At 42.2% G+C, this 19019-nt stretch overlaps 1 protein-coding gene across 1 annotated transcript in view; it reads left to right on the top strand.

The window, feature by feature from the left end:
• Positions 1-19019, top strand: part of LOC117514727 (CUB and sushi domain-containing protein 3-like) — an 885172-nt gene that overhangs the window by 733350 nt on the left and 132803 nt on the right. Inside the window, exon 58 of the mRNA XM_034175291.1 lies at positions 10489-10665. Within this exon, the coding sequence (XP_034031182.1) occupies positions 10489-10665 (177 nt within the window). The remainder of the gene's footprint in view (positions 1-10488; positions 10666-19019) is intronic.

The following is a 19019-nucleotide window of genomic DNA, read 5'->3' as shown; positions in this document are numbered from 1 at the left end:
CAGGAGAGCAGGAGGGGCAGGGAATTCACTGGAGTCTGAATGAGTTTCCGTGCTGTCTGTCTGTGATCTAAAGCGCCGTCTATTGTTAAAGCTCATCCGCCCGTTATGCGCGACTTCTCACAATCTCTCAAAAATATCCACTGCAGATATTCACTTTAATATCCATCTCACACTAACACCAAGGTCTGCGCTGCACGTGTGTCTGCTATTGGGTCGGGTTTGAATTATTAAGCAAGGAAGCTAACGAGGCCGCTGCAATTGATCTTTGGTGCCTTGTGTGTATTAACCGTAGACTGTAAATATGCTGGACAAACTCTCCATGATGTCACCCATACGTTTTCTGAAGAGTGGCTTTGTAGCTCAAATGGAGTGGCTCTGGATGTCACCATCTTGCTTGTGCTTAATCCTCAGAGCCCCAAAGATGCTCTCCTGCATCCTGGTCAGTGATTCATCTTGTATCGATTAAGAGGTTATATGTTCCCACAGTATTTGAGACTAGTATATTTCTCACATTCAGAAAGCTGAGATTGTTCTGAACATTGTGATATGCAACACAACTGCATTATACTCAATGAAAGTACCTTAAAATAGGGAATTTCTCTTGAAGAAAATACCCTTAGGGCTCGAAGGGTTAACTTCGTCTAACTCCTGACAAACCCATAAATGGGTAAAGAGGTGTAGCGTGGGCACACCCCAATATTGTGAAGTTCTCATACACGCTAAGGCTAACAGGCTAACTTTGGTGTGGGGTAGATTTCCTAACGAGCAAAGTATGACCTTGCCTCAGTAATAGTGGACCTAATGTCATCACACTACCGATACCTGCTAACAGAGCTAACCAACACGTGAAAAATTTAGCACAGCAGATTGCTAGAGCACATTTTGGAAAGTTAACTTGCAAAGCAATGCATATTGTCTCATATACGTGTCTCGTATTAAGAAAATGTTCAGAAAGGATAAATGTGGTCTACAGCAGCTAGCTACCTCTGCTAGCTGCTACTGCTGCTAGCTGCCTCTGCTAGCGGGGAACTGGAGTGTAGACTCCTCTCAGTGGTGTACTTCTGTCACTCAAAGCGACTCGTACTTGTAACATTATGGCTTAAAATATCCTTGATCTGATGAGCTATTTAAAAATAAGACAGTTGTCATGAACAGGGTAACTAGATATACAGACTAAAACACTGGTTTTTGTACCAGGGGCCTTGGGGAACGACCAGTTTCTAGATACAGCCTGACGTAGCTGTTCAAGGAACCGCATGACCCCCCCCCCCCCACACACACACACACACACACACATACACATTTTCACATTTGCTTCATTTTTCAGTACCAACGGTTGCCGCTGGGTGTTACCTGTATCCTTCTGCATTTGTCTCAGTGATGAATTTGCACCTTGATGACAAATTATCGGTGCACCTACATTATGACTCTTTCAAACAAGAATCGCTACTTTAGATTTTCCAGGCAGTTAGGTGGTTGAGTGTGCAAATCAGTTTGGTAATTAGACACAATTTGGAGCAGAAGTGAAGCACATGAAACAAACTCTTTCTTCCCCCGATTTAGGAATATGTTTTGATAAGCTAAGAAATATTTAGTAGATATGGGCAATTCTACGGTAACGGAATTACAACAGCCGCAAAATCTGGACATACTGCATCTAACCATGACAGATTAGCTCAAATTGTAATTCAGTTGCCGTAGAATTGCACATATAGGAAATTGCTTTACCCTTCATTTCACTGGAAAACATGGGAAGGGAAAACTTTCCCCTTGTGTTCTTTCCTCTCGGATGGTAATATAAAAATGACCATTTTGCATAAAATTCAGTTTCCTGTTTAATTTGTGCCGTCATTTGTATCAGGGGTGATATGAAGGTGATTTTGATCATCTGTTCTGGACAATTGTGCAAAATTAGGAAAAAAATCTGAGTGTTCTGAAGTTCAAAAAGAACTATAATTACTCTTACAATCCTCGTTTTTAAGCAAAACCAATTGTCATTACCCTAAATGTACTTATGTGATTTGACAATACACACGACCGAGCTGATGACCTCAACAACAGCTTAGTGCACGGTGGCATGCACTGCAATATTCATGCTCATTAGCCTCTCTTTAAAAAGCTATGATGTGAAAATTAGCTTTTGTGAAAGAATAACTATATTTTTTGAGGTTCCCCTGATGTGAGGATGGAAAGAAAATGGTTGACTCTGTCAAAAGCTTTTATTTTTTGATGATTGTTTTCTGACTATTTCACCCCAAGTCCAAATCATGCCGTGCTGGGAAAGTACAATATGCATTAATCAGTTCAAAAGAATAATATGTAATAATAAATAATAATATGATAATAAATAATTATATATATATATATATATATATATATATATATATATATATATATATATATATATATATATATATACGAGGTCTGCGAGAAAAATAACGTACCTTTTTATTTTTTTCAAAAACTATATGGATTTGAATCATGTGCGATTACATCAGCCAATCTTGAACCCTCGTGGGCATGCAAGAGTTTTTTCACGCCTGTCGGTTACGTCATTCGCCTGTGGGCAGGCTTTGAGTGAGGAGTGGTCCACCCCCCTCGTCGGAATTCCTTTGTCTGACTTCTTCCTGAGAGACTGGGGCTTTGCTTTATCAAATTTTTTTCAGAACCTGTGAGACACATCGAAGTGGACACCATTCGAGAAATTCAGCTGGTTTTCAGTGAAAATTTTAACGGCTGATGAGAGATTATGGAGTGTTACTGTCGCTTTTATGACTTCCCATGGAGCGGGACGTTGCGCCGCGCTCTGAGGCGCCGTCGTCAGCCTGTTTCGAGCTGAAACCTCCAAATTTAAGCCTCTGTTGACCCAGGACGTCGTGAGAGAACAGAGAAGTTTCAGAAGAGCTCGGGATCAGCATTTTATCCGGACATTCCACTGTTAAAGGAGATTTTGTAATGAAAGATGTGCGGACAGATTGGCGCATCGGCAGGCAGCCGCTCATGGCCCGGCGCCACAGGAAAAACACCTCCGTGTTGATAACCATTTGTAAAAACCAGGTGGCTTTTGATGGCTTTCAGTAGAGTGAGTATCTGAGAATTGTTTAACAGCTGGACATGTTCCAACTTGTCCTTAAGGCTTCCAACGGAGGTATTTTTCATTTTTCATCACATCACCAGCAATGCTGCACCACCCCTGTAAACTTGACAGAAATGGACACCATCCAATGTGGTGCAGCAAGCTACGTCACCCCTGAGGCACAATGACATTGTGGGGCATGTCCAGCTAAAAAGAGTATGTTTTGGTCTTGTAGCAAGTAAACCAACTTGCCGTAAGGCCTCAATATCAAAAAGTAGGAAATTTTGGTAGTGAAGGTACGCTGTCAGGAGGAGGCTGAAATAAGCACAAAGTCTGTCTCTTGTCAAGCAGGGACAATAGATGAGGTGGGAAGGCCTGGAGAGGAGAATGCTCAGCTGGAGGGAGCTCTAGGAAAAGGAGGCAAGCAACATCAGCTTTATCATAAGAGCTGTCTATTATATTCTCCCATCTCCAAGAAACCTCCACCAGTGGTATGGATGGTATGAAGAGGACCCAACCTGCGCCCTCAAACACATCCTGACCAGTTGTAAGACCAGCTTCACACAAGGCCCCTACACTTAAATGCACAACCAGGTCCTCAAGAGTATGGCAACAGCTCATGAGAGCAAGTGGAATACCACCAACTCTTTGCCACTGAGAGCAACCAATTCCATCACACCACCAACCACCACGAATCTGCCCATCCCCCTACCAAACCAGAAGCTGGGCAGCTAACCATGGCCTGGGATTGGAAGATGCTAGTTGATATTGGCCAGGAAATAATCTTTCAACCTGAGATTGTAGCCACCACCTTAGGCCTGACTTGGTACTGTATGCCCTTCACTGAATTCTGTTTACATCAGAGAGCTCACAGTTCCATGAGAGAGTACAACTGAAGAGGCCTATGAGTGCAAGAAACTGTGCTACACAGAACTGGTAGCAGATGCTCCACAACGAGGATGGGATGCGAAAGTCTATCCGGTTGAACTGGGATGCAGATGCTTTGTGGCTTCTTCCACCATAAGGCTGTTGAGACACCTTGGCGTACATGGACTGGCTCTGTGACAGACAATCAGATCACTCTCTGAAGCAACCAAAAGAAGCAGGCAGTGGATATGGGTCAAGCAGAAGGACCCTTGCTGGGCTCAAAGAACAGCAACAGAACCCACATATTAATCCCCACACCTCACTTGAGAACCTAGGTCACAACTCTACAGGAGGAGGGTGAACAAGGTATGCGGTCATTTCTAGCCTTGGCTCAGGAAAAGGATGTCCCTGCCCTGCATGGTCCTGTGGGCTGCACTATTTAAAAACCAGGCAATTTTCATGACTTGGCATGGGACACAATCTCAGGTTTGATCACCCTGTAGCTGGTCACCTTTGATGAAGGTGTCTAGTGTTGAAGGCTGAAAGACCCTGTGATTCAAAGGTACACTACTGATGATGTGTCCCGAAATTTACATCCTTCCCATGTCTGAGGAACAGCTCCCACAGCACTCTCAATATCAAGGCAAACCTCGTATGACTACCATCCATTGGCACAATGCACAGTTTACCATCATGTACCATGTTTCATGATTCTGGTAGGCCAGCTCCTTATCCACTCAACTACTTGCTCTGTAATAGTAATTATAGTAATAGTAATAATAATGAGAAGAAGAAGAAAGTTGCTAGAAAGTACATGGGAAAATCAAGCCTAGGTTTGCTGTTACCTGAGGCCAAAACATAGCCATTGGGTATTGCGAAGGCCTTCCATCTGCCCATCCGTCTGTCTGTCTGTCTGCCTGTCCTTCCATCTGTCTGTGCTCAGCATGAGTCCAGTCCTATTACTGGCAGGGTCTTCAATTTCAGAGGGAACATTCTTGGGACAGGGACCTTGGACAAGTTCAAAGATGTTCCGAGGTCAAAGGGTCACATTCTTTTTCCTATTTTTATGCTCATACGGCCGAGGGAATTGCGTTATATTTTCTGAAAACCCTACTTTGTGCCATTGAGTGGGGTATTTATAGTTCTGAGGGTGTCAAAATGGAACTGACCCCTCACAGAAAGGAAAGGAGAGGTCAGGAAATTTGAATTCCATCATTTTGAGATAATCTGGTCTCTGCTGGAACCACACAGCAACAAAATCAATTTTCACACAAAAATCCTACGGGAGCTGTTGGCTTTACCAAATTGCACTACCTCCACCTTGAAGCTGTGCAAGTTTCTCCAATCACAGCCATAGAATCCTGTAATTCTCACAACTCTTGCTTGCCTCTACTGGTGGTTGGCTCTCACTGCGGTATTGTATCACTTCCTGTTCCGGAGCACAGCGGTGTTTTTCTGTATCTGTTAGCTGTTTAATCTGCGCAGTTAGATTGATCTAGTTATCTAGATTACGATTTGTTTCCCAGTGTAATCTTTACGTGCCTTAACTAAAGCACTCAATCTGCTGAATCACCTCTAAATTATTTACACATTATTCACTTTGCGTGTTTTTAGGAATCCGCTAGCTTAGCGTAGCTACTAGCTCTTAGCCGATTTAGCATGGTGGCTTCTCCTGTCTCTCCCGCACTTTTCTGCTCTGGGTGTGAAATGTTTAGTTATTCCTCGGCCTCCTTTAGCAGTAATGGTACTTGTAATAAGTGTATCTTATTCGTAGCTTTGGAGGCCAGGCTGGGCGAATTGGAGACTCGGCTCCGCACCGTGGAAAATTCTACAGCTAGCCAGGCCCCTGTAGTCGGTGCGGACCAAGGTAGCTTAGCCGCCGTTAGTTCCCCCCTGGCAGATCCCGAGCAGCCGGGAAAGCAGGCCGACTGGGTGACTGTGAGGAGGAAGCGTAGCCCTAAACAGAAGCCCCGTGTACACCGCCAACCCGTTCACATCTCTAACCGTTTTTCCCCACTCGACGATACACCCGCCGAGGATCAAACTCTGGTTATTGGCGACTCTGTTTTGAGAAATATGAAGTTAGCGACACCAGCAACCATAGTCAATTGTCTTCCGGGGGCCAGAGCACGCAACATTGAAGGAAATTTGAAACTGCTGGCTAAGGCTAAGCGTAAATTTGGTAAGATTGTAATTCACGTCGGCAGTAATGACACCCGGTTACGCCAATTGGAGGTCACTAAAATTAACATTAAATCGGTGTGTAACTTTGCAAAAACAATGTCGGACTCTGTAGTTTTCTCTGGGCCCCTCCCCAATCGGACCGGGAGTGACATGTTTAGCCGCATGTTTCCTTGAATTGCTGGCTGTCTGAGTGGTGTCCAAAAAATGAGGTGGGCTTCATAGATAATTGGCAAAGCTTCTGGGGAAAACCTGGTCTTGTTAGGAGAGACGGCATCCATCCCACTTTGGATGGAGCAGCTCTCATTTCTAGAAATCTGGCCAATTTTCTTAAATCCTCCAAACCGTGACTATCCAGGGTTGGGACCAGGAAGCAGAGTTGTAGACTTACACACCTCTCTGCAGCTTCTCTCCCCCTGCCATCCCCTCATTACCCCATCCCCGTAGAGACGGTGCCTGCTCCCAGACTACCAATAACCAGCAAAAATCTATTTAAGCATAAAAATTCAAAAAGAAAAAATAATATAGCACCTTCAACTGCACCACAGACTAAAACAGTTAAATGTGGTCTGTTAAACATTAGGTCTCTCTCTTCTAAGTCCCTGTTAGTAAATGATATAATAATTGATCAACATATTGATTTATTCTGCCTTACAGAAACCTGGGTACAGCAGGATGAATATGTTAGTTTAAATGATGTCAACACCCCCGAGTCACACTAACTGTCAGAATGCTCGTAGCACGGGCCGGGGCGGAGGATTAGCAGCAATCTTCCATTCCAGCTTATTAATTAATCAAAAACCCAGACAGAGCTTTAATTCATTTGAAAGCTTGTCTCTTAGTCTTGTCCATCCAAATTGGAAGTCCCAAAAACCAGTTTTATTTGTTATTATCTATCGTCCACCTGGTCGTTACTGTGAGTTTCTCTGTGAATTTTCAGACCTTTTGTCTGACTTAGTGCTTAGCTCAGATAAGATAATTATAGTGGCCGATTTTAACATCCACACAGATGCTGAGAATGACAGCCTCAACACTGCATTTAATCTATTATTAGACTCTATTGGCTTTGCTCAAAAAGTAAATGAGTCCACCCACCACTTTAATCATATCTTAGATGTTGTTCTGACTTATGGTATGGAAATAGAAGACTTAACAGTATTCCCTGAAAACTCCCTTCTGTCTGATCATTTCTTAATAACATTTACATTTACTCTGATGGACTACCCAGCAGTGGGGAATAAGTTTCATTACACTAGAAGTCTTTCAGAAAGCGCTGTAACTAGGTTTAAGGATATGATTCCTTCTTTATGTTCTCTAATGCCATATACCAACACAGTGCAGAGTAGCTACCTAAACTCTGTAAGGGAGATAGAGTATCTCGTCAATAGTTTTACATCCTCATTGAAGACAACTTTGGATGCTGTAGCTCCTCTGAAAAAGAGAGCTTTAAATCAGAAGTGTCTGACTGCGTGGTATAACTCACAAACTCGTAGCTTAAAGCAGATAACCCGTAAGTTGGAGAGGAAATGGCGTCTCACTAATTTAGAAGATCTTCACTTAGCCTGGAAAAAGAGTCTGTTGCTCTATAAAAAAGCCCTCCGTAAAGCTAGGACATCTTTCTACTCATCACTAATTGAAGAAAATAAGAACAACCCCAGGTTTCTTTTCAGCACTGTAGCCAGGCTGACAAAGAGTCAGAGCTCTATTGAGCTGAGTATTCCATTAACTTTAACTAGTAATGACTTCATGACTTTCTTTGCTAACAAAATTTTAACTATTAGAGAAAAAATTACTCATAACCATCCCAAAGACGTATCGTTATCTTTGGCTGCTTCAGTGATGCCGGTATTTGGTTAGACTCTTTCTCTCCGATTGTTCTGTCTGAGTTATTTTCATTAGTTACTTCATCCAAACCATCAACATGTTTATTAGACCCCATTCCTACCAGGCTGCTCAAGGAAGCCCTACCATTATTTAATGCTTCGATCTTAAATATGATCAATCTATCTTTGTTAGTGGCTATGTACCACAGGCTTTTAAGGTGGCAGTAATTAAACCATTACTTAAAAAGCCATCACTTAACCCAGCTATCTTAGCTAATTATAGGCCAATCTCCAACCTTCCTTTTCTCTCAAAAATTCTTGAAAGGGTAGTTGTAAAACAGCTAACTGATCATCTGCAGAGGAATGGTCTATTTGAAGAGTTTCAGTCAGGTTTTAGAATTCATCATAGTACAGAAACAGCATTAGTGAAGGTTACAAATGATCTTCTTATGGCCTCGGACAGTGGACTCATCTCTGTGCTTGTTCTGTTAGACCTCAGTGCTGCTTTTGATACTGTTGACCATAAAATTTATTACAGAGATTAGAGCATGCCATAGGTATTAAAGGCACTGCGCTGCGGTGGTTTGAATCATATTTGTCTAATAGATTACAATTTGTTCATGTAAATGGGGAATCTTCTTCACAGACTAAAGTAATTATGGAGTTCCACAAGGTTCTGTGCTAGGACCAATTTTATTCACTTTATACATGCTTCCCTTAGGCAGTATTATTAGATGGTATTGCTTAAATTTTCATTGTTACGCAGATGATACCCAGCTTTATCTATCCATGAAGCCAGAGGACACACACCAATTAGCTAAACTGCAGGATTGTCTTACAGACATAAAGACATGGATGACCTCTAATTTCCTGCTTTTAAACTCAGATAAAACTGAAGTTATTGTACTTGGCCCCACAAATCTTAGAAACATGGTGTCTAACCAGATCCTTACTCTGGATGGCATTACCCTGACCTCTAGTAATACTGTGAGAAATCTTGGAGTCATTTTTGATCAGGATATGTCATTCAAAGCACATATTAAACAAATATGTAGGACTGCTTTTTTGCATTTACGCAATATCTCTAAAATCAGAAAGGTCTTGTCTCAGAGTGATGCTGAAAAACTAATTCATGCATTTATTTCCTCTAGGCTGGACTATTGTAATTCATTATTATCAGGTTGTCCTAAAAGTTCCCTAAAAAGCCTTCAGTTAATTCAAAATGCTGCAGGTAGAGTACTGACGGGGACTAGAAGGAGAGAGCATATCTCACCCATATTGGCCTCTCTTCATTGGCTTCCTGTTAATTCTAGAATAGAATTTAAAATTCTTCTTCTTACTTATAAGGTTTTGAATAATCAGGTCCCATCTTATCTTAGGGACCTCGTAGTACCATATCACCCCAATAGAGCGCTTCGCTCTCAGACTGCAGGCTTACTTGTAGTTCCTAGGGTTTGTAAGAGTAGAATGGGAGGCAGAGCCTTCAGCTTTCAGGCTCCTCTCCTGTGGAACCAGCTCCCAATTCAGATCAGGGAGACAGACACCCTCTCTACTTTTAAGATTAGGCTTAAAACTTTCCTTTTTGCTAAAGCTTATAGTTAGGGCTGGAGCAGGTGACCCTGAACCATCCCTTAGTTATGCTGCTATAGACGTAGACTGCTGGGGGGTTCCATGATGCACTGTTTCTTTCTCTTTTTGCTCTGTATGCACCACTCTGCATTTAATCATTAGTGATCGATCTCTGCTCCCCTCCACAGCATGTCTTTTTCCTGGTTCTCTCCCTCAGCCCCAACCAGTCCAGCAGAAGACTGCCCCTCCCTGAGCCTGGTTCTGCTGGAGGTTTCTTCCTGTTAAAAGGGAGTTTTTCCTTCCCACTGTAGCCAAGTGCTTGCTCACAGGGGGCGTTTTGACCGTTGGGGTTGTACATAATTATTGTATGGCCTTGCCTTACAATATAAAGCGCCTTGGGGCAACTGTTTGTTGTGATTTGGCGCTATATAAAAAATTGATGATTGATTGATTGATAATTTCCTCAGAGTTGCATGGGTGTCTTTGTGGCTTCCCTCACTAATCAGTTTATTGCACAGTTACTCTGTTTTTCAGAATTGTCTACTGCAGACAGATTCATAATACAGTATCATACTGTATGTATTCCTTAAATATATACAGTATTAATGAAGTCCAAGACATATTCATTGACTGACATTCATGTACTGATGATTTGACTAAAGAAAACTGTAGAAAAGATGATTTATTTTGTGTGCGTACTGATGCATTCCATTGTTTCCCTTTGGTATTTTTATTTAAATTGTGTCGTACTGTAGAGATTTGTTTTCACTGTGAGTTTAAAAGGGCATATTTGTAGAAATTTCATTGTAATGAAGCCTGGTTTATTCTTTTTTTTTGTCATGAATAAAGTCAATGTGTAGAAACTCAGGAAGGCACAAACTTCTTCACAGCACTGTGCATGAAAATATAAAATCGACTGCTTTCATACTCCTTTGACCTTCACTGTCTCCCTTTTTGTTCTGTGTATTTCAGCCGTTCAGTGTGGAAACCCTGGCACACCTGCTCACGGCCGTATTTCCCACGTGGACGGCACAACATTCTCCCACTCCATTGTGTATTCTTGTATGGAGGGCTATTTTCTGACAGGCTCGCCCATGCGCCAGTGCCTCGCAAATGGCACGTGGTCTGGCACGGCTCCAAACTGCACATGTAAGTATCGGAGTGTGCAAAAATTAATAAATATTTAAGTCGTCGGCTTCGTGTCGAGCACGCTTTGACTGCCACTCTGCTTTACAGTTCCCACGTTAAGAAATGACAAGAACATTTATAACATGTCTGCTCACTGTCAAAATACGGTGCACTGAGTGACGTCCGATCTGAAAAAGCGTTTGGTTTGACTGTCCACATGGTTTCATTGGTTTTTTTGAGCTTTTAAAGGACCACGTGTGTTGGTGTGTTAGCCTCTTCAGATTGGTGTTGGGTAAATAACATGCAACCAGACACAATGCCAAAGTATTGAAGGGCTCTGAGCACTGAGGGCAACAGCACCACAATGTTGGCCAAGTCCATTTATCTCAGTCTAAACGTACAGTCGTGCAAACAGACAGCCACGGCCGAATTCCTGCTGTGCAGTGACAATGGCCACTGATGCGATCCGAGCAACTCGCCCACACGGCCTGTGTGATACTATGTGCTGAAATTTGTTGTGGGCATCTCCTCAGTTACTGTGTATGTCTAAAGAGCATAGCACAAATGCATTTTAGGCATGTCCGACTCTACTTTGCTGTTTACAGTGTATGTAGTCTGAGCACAAATTTGGGTGTTAGAGCACTAATGGGTTGTATGTAGGCACTTAATTAGTCATGAGTGTGTTTTTGACAGAGCATCAATTAAACCAATCAGTGTGTCATCTGTCATCCTTTTTAAGATTCGGTGCACACCGCACTCTGGCAAACTGCTGTTTCAACAGTGGACTGAAGTGAAGGCAGGTCTACGAATGACTTGATTCCACATTTAGATCTGTCTGTGCGCCCCTGTGGTTGATGTGTACAATCATCTCTTGGCATATTTGCCTTTTTGTAAGTAGATGCAGGCTGTGTATAGGTTAGTCATCTGCTGCATGATAATAACCATCTGCTTTCACAGCTGCATAACCACTGCTTTTTTTTACTAGTATGATGCTTGAATTATAAGAACTAGATTAGCATATTATCACCATTTGGGTGGGCGGGTACAATAATCCCAGGTTTGTTATGGTAACCGATGTTGCATAGCAACCATGTTACCAAATGTGAAATCAAGTCTCTCGGTTGTTGGAAGTTGTATTAATGAAGAAAAGCTCTAGCTTTATTGAATTTTATTTTTCCATTGCTTTCATGCAAACATATCTTCCCACCATTGGTGAATCTGTGATATTAGCAGACTTTCTCAATACATTGTATCTGTACAAATAGTGAGAGGCTGTTTGCAAGCACACTTTTATATCAGTAATTTCCTTTTAATAAAATTATTCCAGTTCAGCCACACTTTCTACCATGGTTGCAGAATCTCTGCTACTTCAGTTAAATTTATTTATCCAATGCCAAATCACAACACAAAGAGTAAGGTCATACCACCTCCCCCCACCCCCCCCCCCCCCCACCAAATAGGACAATTGGTAACAATGGTGAGGAAAAGCTCCCTCAAGTACCTTTTGATTACAGGAAGATACCTCAAGCAGACCAGATTCAGTGGGGTGACTGTCTGCTTCAGTAATACTACCAATAACATAAATTAAACAAAGAACAGCAAAGAACTGCCACATATGCAAAGAGAGAAATTATGCAGCTTAGCAATCATTTCTTCTGCTTGTAAGTCTTTATTATTTCACATTTCTATTCGGCCGGTTCTGTTGTATCCCTTTTTTTTTACAGAGCTTCGTACAAATATTCATAGCAGCATTGAACTTAAAAATGTTAGGGCTCTTCGATGAAACAAAGATTTGGATGATGAAACACAGATTTGGAGATGGATTCCACCTTGATGTTAGTATTAGCTTAACCTTTCTCACATCACTCATTTGGATCGCTCCTCTATATTAACAAACTCCACTTGGCCACAAGTGCAGCACATTGTAAAATGGAAATTATGACTTTGTCAACTAGCATACAAACACACACCTCCAAGCTGTACTCTGCGAGATACTACAAATGATTAATTTAGAGACAAGTTTTATGTGGTCGGACAGGTTACCTGAGCTTCCATATCACATTTAATTAGATTAAACGGAGCGTATGCCCTAGAGGGCACATGAACCTAAAATATTTTACCTTTTCCAAGGTGAGAGGAGAGAAGTATTTTGAAAACTAAATGAAAGAAGTATTTTAAATCAATGGATACATTTCAAGCATCAAAACCAGAACTTTTCCCATTTCAGTGAAACTTTAAAAAGATGAGAAAAATAGAGATTCTGAGCACATCCAATGCTGAATGGGAATGAATGTACAGAGAATTTCAGATTTCTAATATAGTATACAGGACAGCTTGCAGAGCACCTCCAGAGCCAGGCAGCTGATTAACTCAGATCATTGTGTTGGGAAGGTGTCGTAGCACGGACCCACAACAGGGGGCGCAAATGAACGGACAATGAGTAAGCCAAAAGGTAACAATTTAATGTTGTGACAATACACAACTAAATATACAGAAATTGCAAAGTCAATTAACACCAGTGACGTGTGGGCAGGCTCGAAGATAGAAGACCCCGACGAGAGAGAGGCCGCGTCCCACACGGCCTCCACCACCAATGGTCTGAAGAACACCGGAGCCGCCAAGTCCCGAGTCCCCAGGTGACCTCTGTCTTCGGCTGTCGAACCTGGTACTGCTGGCAAAAGCAGAGACAAGATGAATGAGTGTAAGTCCTTACACTCAGTGGTCTATAGTCTGTACACAGTCAGGAGGAGGACCTCCACCTCCGAATCACACACTCGTGCAGCTCCTTGTGTAACCACTTATCTGTAGCGCAGTCGTCGTCGTCACGCCAAACGCCAATTCCCCAGATAAGGGCGAACACCACATGATACCGGCTGCAACAGAAGTTCAGAATCCACTCAATGATATGAGTCAGCAGAGAAGTTACCTCTCGGTAGTCGATTTCTCGGCGGGGAGGTGGAGTTGCAGTCCGGCTTAAGTATTGGTGTAGATGAGTGACAGCTGGTGTGATGAGTGACAGCTGTCACTTCCTCTGGGTCTGGCGCCCTCTCGTGCTTGGAGCCCGCACTCCAAGCAGGGCGCCCTCTGGTGGTGGTGGGCCAGCAGTACCTCCTCTTCAGCGGCCCACACAACACATTGCCTTTCAAGAGTTACATATGTAAATGAATTAACTGTTGATTAAATATTGCTGAGCACATTCGGAATGTTTTGAGTTTGACTTTACCTGCAGATGCCACTGCATTGGTTCAGTGTAGAGATTTACACAGAAAATGCTTCAACATTCCAGCTTGCTCTGACAGAAGAGGAAAATGTAATCACATTAAAATTTATCTGAATATGAAACAAAAACGTCATTAACATTAATGAGTTTGAAAGATATTAACATGAAAAATAATGGATTGGAAAGATTTGCCTCTCGTCCATAAAAGCCTTTTAACAGCTCCTGTACAAGTATTCACATAGAAACAGTCAGAATTAAAGCTGCAGATCAGCAACACTTTAAAATCAGCTTCTTTCTTCTTGTTGTGGATTTCAGTGGTTCCGAAATAAAGGGTTTTCATTTGGGGTGCATCGGTTCATAAAACTGTATCGAATCACAGTTTTAAATCATGGGACCAGATTATTTTTCATTTAAAAGGAAAGACGAATAATGCTTTGCTTTCTAAGTGGTGCACCACTCTGCAAAAGTGGGGGTGGGAGTTCCCTCGGGAATCTACCTCAAGTTTCTACCTCCGTTCCACCCAAGCATGGCATGTGGAAAATGCAGCATCCACTCTGTATTCGGTTCCTGATATTACAGAATGATTCTTTCCGTGCCTGGATGCTGGCGTGTGTCAACCGTGCACCAGCTTTTAAGCTCCTCCATTCATGTGAACACATGACGGCTTTTATCCTCTTAGTGGACACATAACTGCTTTGATTTCAGTGAAGGTTTACAGTTACTTTAAAAAGACTGTGACAATAATTCTGCATTTCATGCTGTTGCAGTTAATCCTTGGTTGATATGCATGCTGAACTGTAATGAACATGGGATCATCTGTGGTCCTTTATACCACTAGTTTTCATCATACATTTTAAATTATGCTTTTATGGATTGCAGTTCAGGTAGCTCAGTGGGATAAGAAGCTGGGCTACCAATATGTCAAAAGGTTCAGTTCCCAGTCATGGTACTATGTGTGTCCTTAAACAAGAACCACACCTTACCATGGCATACCCAAGCACATTTTATGGAACATGGGTGGGTAGGGAGAGTTCCCATGGGATAAAAAAGCTTATTAATGTACCATCCCTGGTTCTCAAGACCTGGCACCTAAATGGCTCTACTCTACTCTTTTCTACTCTCCTATTTTACTCTTCCTTTTTAGATATTTAGATATACCTTTGTATACTGGCATAGTTCCACCTTAGAATTGGAATATAATAATAAGATATACCTTACTGAATTTTCATGTAGTGCAGTGTGAGTGCAGGCCACTGGAAAAGTGGGAAGGGAGGGACCACCATGCTTGGGTACAGTACATTGTGACTACGACTACTGTGAGCACACCCTTTATCTGCATAGTACCAGGTCTCCAAGCTGTATACAGGCACCAGGCTTGACTAGGGAAGTAAAGTATTTCTCTCAAGTATTGTTCACAAATCTGTCTAAACCCATGTTAGTGAGCACTTCTCCTTTGCCGAGACAATCCGGCCCACCTCACAGGTGTGGCATATCAAGGTGCTAATTAGACAGCATGATTATTGCACAGGTGTGCCTTGGGCTGGCCACAATAAAAGGCCACTCTGAAATGTACAGATTTGCTTTTTTGGGTGGGGGGCAGAAAACCAGCCAGTATCTGGTGTGACCACCATTTGGCTCACGCAGTGCAACACATCTCCATTGCAATAATCATGCTGTCTAATCAGCATCTTGATATGTTACACCTGTGAGGTGGGATGGATTATCTGGGCAAAGGAGAAGTGCTCACTAACATGGATTTAGACAGATTTGTGAACAATATTTGAGAAGAATAGGTCTTTTGTGTGTCCAGAAAATGTTTTAGATCTTTGAGTTCAGCTCATGAAAAATGTGAGCAAAAACAAAAGTGTTTATATTTTTGTTCAGTGTAGTTTGTAGTAATGGCTTTTGTTCCTGTAAGGTATTTGTTGCTCTGTTTGTTGACTGTGTGACAGTCATTACTGTTGCCTTTACTGCATGAATGTCATGTCTATATTGTCCTCTTCTGTTAAAAATTCCCATCTGAGAAGGCTATAAACTGTCAAAGTGTAGCTCTTTCACCTTCCAGACGTTCTTCAAAATGAATATAGTTTTGTCCTAGTAGATACCCGTCAAAAGCCAATTAAATATGGCCCGGCATGGTTCCAGAAAGTCACAGAAACTGCTTTGTCATAAATGCAATCAATATAACATGTAGTTCATCATGCAGATAACCCCCAGAGATGATTTGGTTTCCTACCCGTACCTAAGGAGGCTCTCTGAGCGATCAACAGTGATGCTTAAATAGGCCATTGTTTTAAATAGCACATAAATCTCCCTGAGCTTTCTCATTCTGTGAAGTATCAAAACTGCCAGGCTTTCTTTTTTATTGTCTGGATCTCAGCAAATGAGCCTTGCAGTAATTAAGTATGCCAATCTATATTCAATTTGCACCAGGACAACTATCAAACAAAATTACACCATGTTCTCCTCTCCGTGCTGCCCATCTCTTCTTCTTTTTTTTTTTTTTTGCTTATTGAATCATAAGAAAAGATAATGGCACAGAGATCACTGTCAAATGAATGGGTCTCTCTGGAGGGAGATATATAGAGAGGTGGGGACAAAGAGAGAAACATTGAATATTGGATTGAATAATAAGATCCCACAAACAGGAAGCGAGAAAATCCTTTTTGCCCGGTTCCTCCTGCTTTGTTGCACACTTATTATTAACCTTAGTTTTGTTATTTGCTTGTATCCCTTCTCTTGACATAAAATTGTGATAGCCAGGTCAGAAACACTGACGCTTAAAATGTCAAGATTTGCTCACTGTGCCTTCATTAAGGAGGCAATCATATTCACAGTTCTTGGGTAATGGATCATGTAGGTTACAAGATTAAAGCCATGCTACATTCTCAAGGGAAAGAGAAAAGTTCTCTTGTAAATTAACGTTTTAACTCGATGCTGGATGATGAATTAAATTTGTGGAGTGATTCAGGGAATTGGCTCCAGTGAAGTAGCAGAGGGACTTGCTCTGTGAACTGTGGAGTGACTCCGTCTACCGCCTTTATGAAATAAAGAGTAAACACTGATTCAGGGAGGCTCTTTGCCTTGTATCATTCTGTAAGTCTATTGATTTATTTTCTATTGATCCCCGCTGCTTTACTTATGTTCTCCAGCTGCAATCTCTAACCCTTTGCCTGTCTAACCGACCAACTGTGCGGAAGGTCTCAAACACAATTTTTGCTGAGTGCCGAGAGCTGCTTTGCTTTGGACTGTGGTGAAGATTAAATACAGGATTTGGGGAAAAGTGGCAATAAGAGCATTTTTATGGACTCGAGTAATTCGATTCCTGTCAGTTTTCTGCTGCAATTTGATTTCTTAAACGTCGATGAACAAGAAACCTAGTTTTCCTAATATGGGTAACAAATTGGAATAAACACACCGTGAACAAGAATTGGTAACAACCCTGTCTTACATGTTTGACGCCATTTGATACAAATCATACAGTTGTGCTCAAACGTTTACATACCCTGGCAGAATTTTTGCTTTTTTTTTTTTGGGCCATTTTTAAGAGAATATGAATTCTTCTTCTTTGTCTTTCAGCTGTTACCGTTAGGGATTGCCACAGCAGATCAATCGTTTCCATCTCACCCTGTCCTCTGTATCTTCCTCTGTCTCACCAACCACCTGCATGTCCTCCTTCAACACATCCATAAACCTCCTCTTTGTCCTCCCTCTTCTCCTCCTGCCTGGTGGCTCCATCCTCAGCATCCTTCTCCCTATATACCCTGGGTCCCTCCTCTGCACATGTCCAAACCATCTCAATCTCACCTCTCTGACTTTGTCTCCAAACCGTCCCACCTGAGCTGTCCCTCTGATATGTTCATTCCTAATCTTGTCCATTCTTGTTACTCCCAAAGAGAATCTCCACATCTTCAGCTCTGCCACCTCCAGCTCCGCCTCCTGTCTTTTTGTTAGTGCCACTGTCTCTAAGCCGTACAACATAGCTGGTCTCACTACTGTCTTGTAAACTTTCCCCTTCACTCTTGCTGATATTCTTCGGTCGCAAATCACTCCTGCCACCTTTCTCCACCCACTCCACCCTGCCTGCACTCTCTTCTTCACCTCTCTACCACACTCTCCATTACTTTGAACAGTTGACCCCAAATATTTAAACTCATCTATTTTCACCACTTCAACTCCTTGTAACTGCACTATTCCACTGGGCTCCCTCCCATTCACACACTCAGTCTTGCTTCTACTGACTTCATTCCCCTTCTCTCCAAAGCATATCTCCACCTCTCCAGACTACACTCAACTTGCTCTCTACTCTCACTACAGATCACAATGTCATCTGCAAACATTATAGTCCATGGGACTCCTGTCTGATCTCATCCGTCAGCCTGTCCATAACCACTGCAAACAAGAAAGGACTCAGAGCTGATCCTTAGTGTAATCCCACCTCCACCTTGAATGAGTCTGTCATTCCGACTGCGCATCTCACCGCTGTCACACTATTCTTGTACATGTCCTGCACTACCCTAACATACTTCTCTGCCACTCCAGACTTCCTCATACAATACCACAGCTCTTCTCTTGGCACCTATCATAAGCTTTTTCTAAGTCCACAAACACACAATGTAACTCTTTCTGTCCTTCTCTGTACTTCTCCAACAGTATTCTCAGAGCAAACATTGCATATGTAGTGGTCTTTCTCAGCATGAAACCATATTGCTGCTCACAGATCTTCACCTGTTTTCTAAGCCTAGCTTCTACTACTCTTTCCCATAACTTCATGCTGTGGCTGATCAACTTTATGCCTCTGTAGTTACTGCAGCTCTGCACATCACCCTTGTTCTTGAAAATAGGAACCAGCACACTTCGTCTCCACTCCTCAGGCATCCTCTCACTTTCCAAGATTTTATTAAACAATCTGGTTAGAAACTCTACTGCCATCTCTCCTAGACATTTCCAGGCCTCCACTGGAATGTCATCTGGACCAACTGCCTTTCCACTGAATATGAATGACAACACAAAACTTTTTCTTCACTCAGGTTAGTGGTTGTGTGAAGCCATTTATTGTCAAACAACTGTTTCCTCTTTTTAAATCAAAATGACAAGGGAACTACCCCCAATGAACCTGATCAAAAGTTTACATACCTCTGTTCTGCAAAGCTTG

The sequence above is a fragment of the Thalassophryne amazonica genome, chromosome 7 (assembly GCF_902500255.1).
Source record: "Thalassophryne amazonica chromosome 7, fThaAma1.1, whole genome shotgun sequence".
NCBI lineage: Eukaryota > Metazoa > Chordata > Actinopteri > Batrachoidiformes > Batrachoididae > Thalassophryne > Thalassophryne amazonica.
This window is presented reverse-complemented; position numbering and strand designations above follow the sequence as displayed.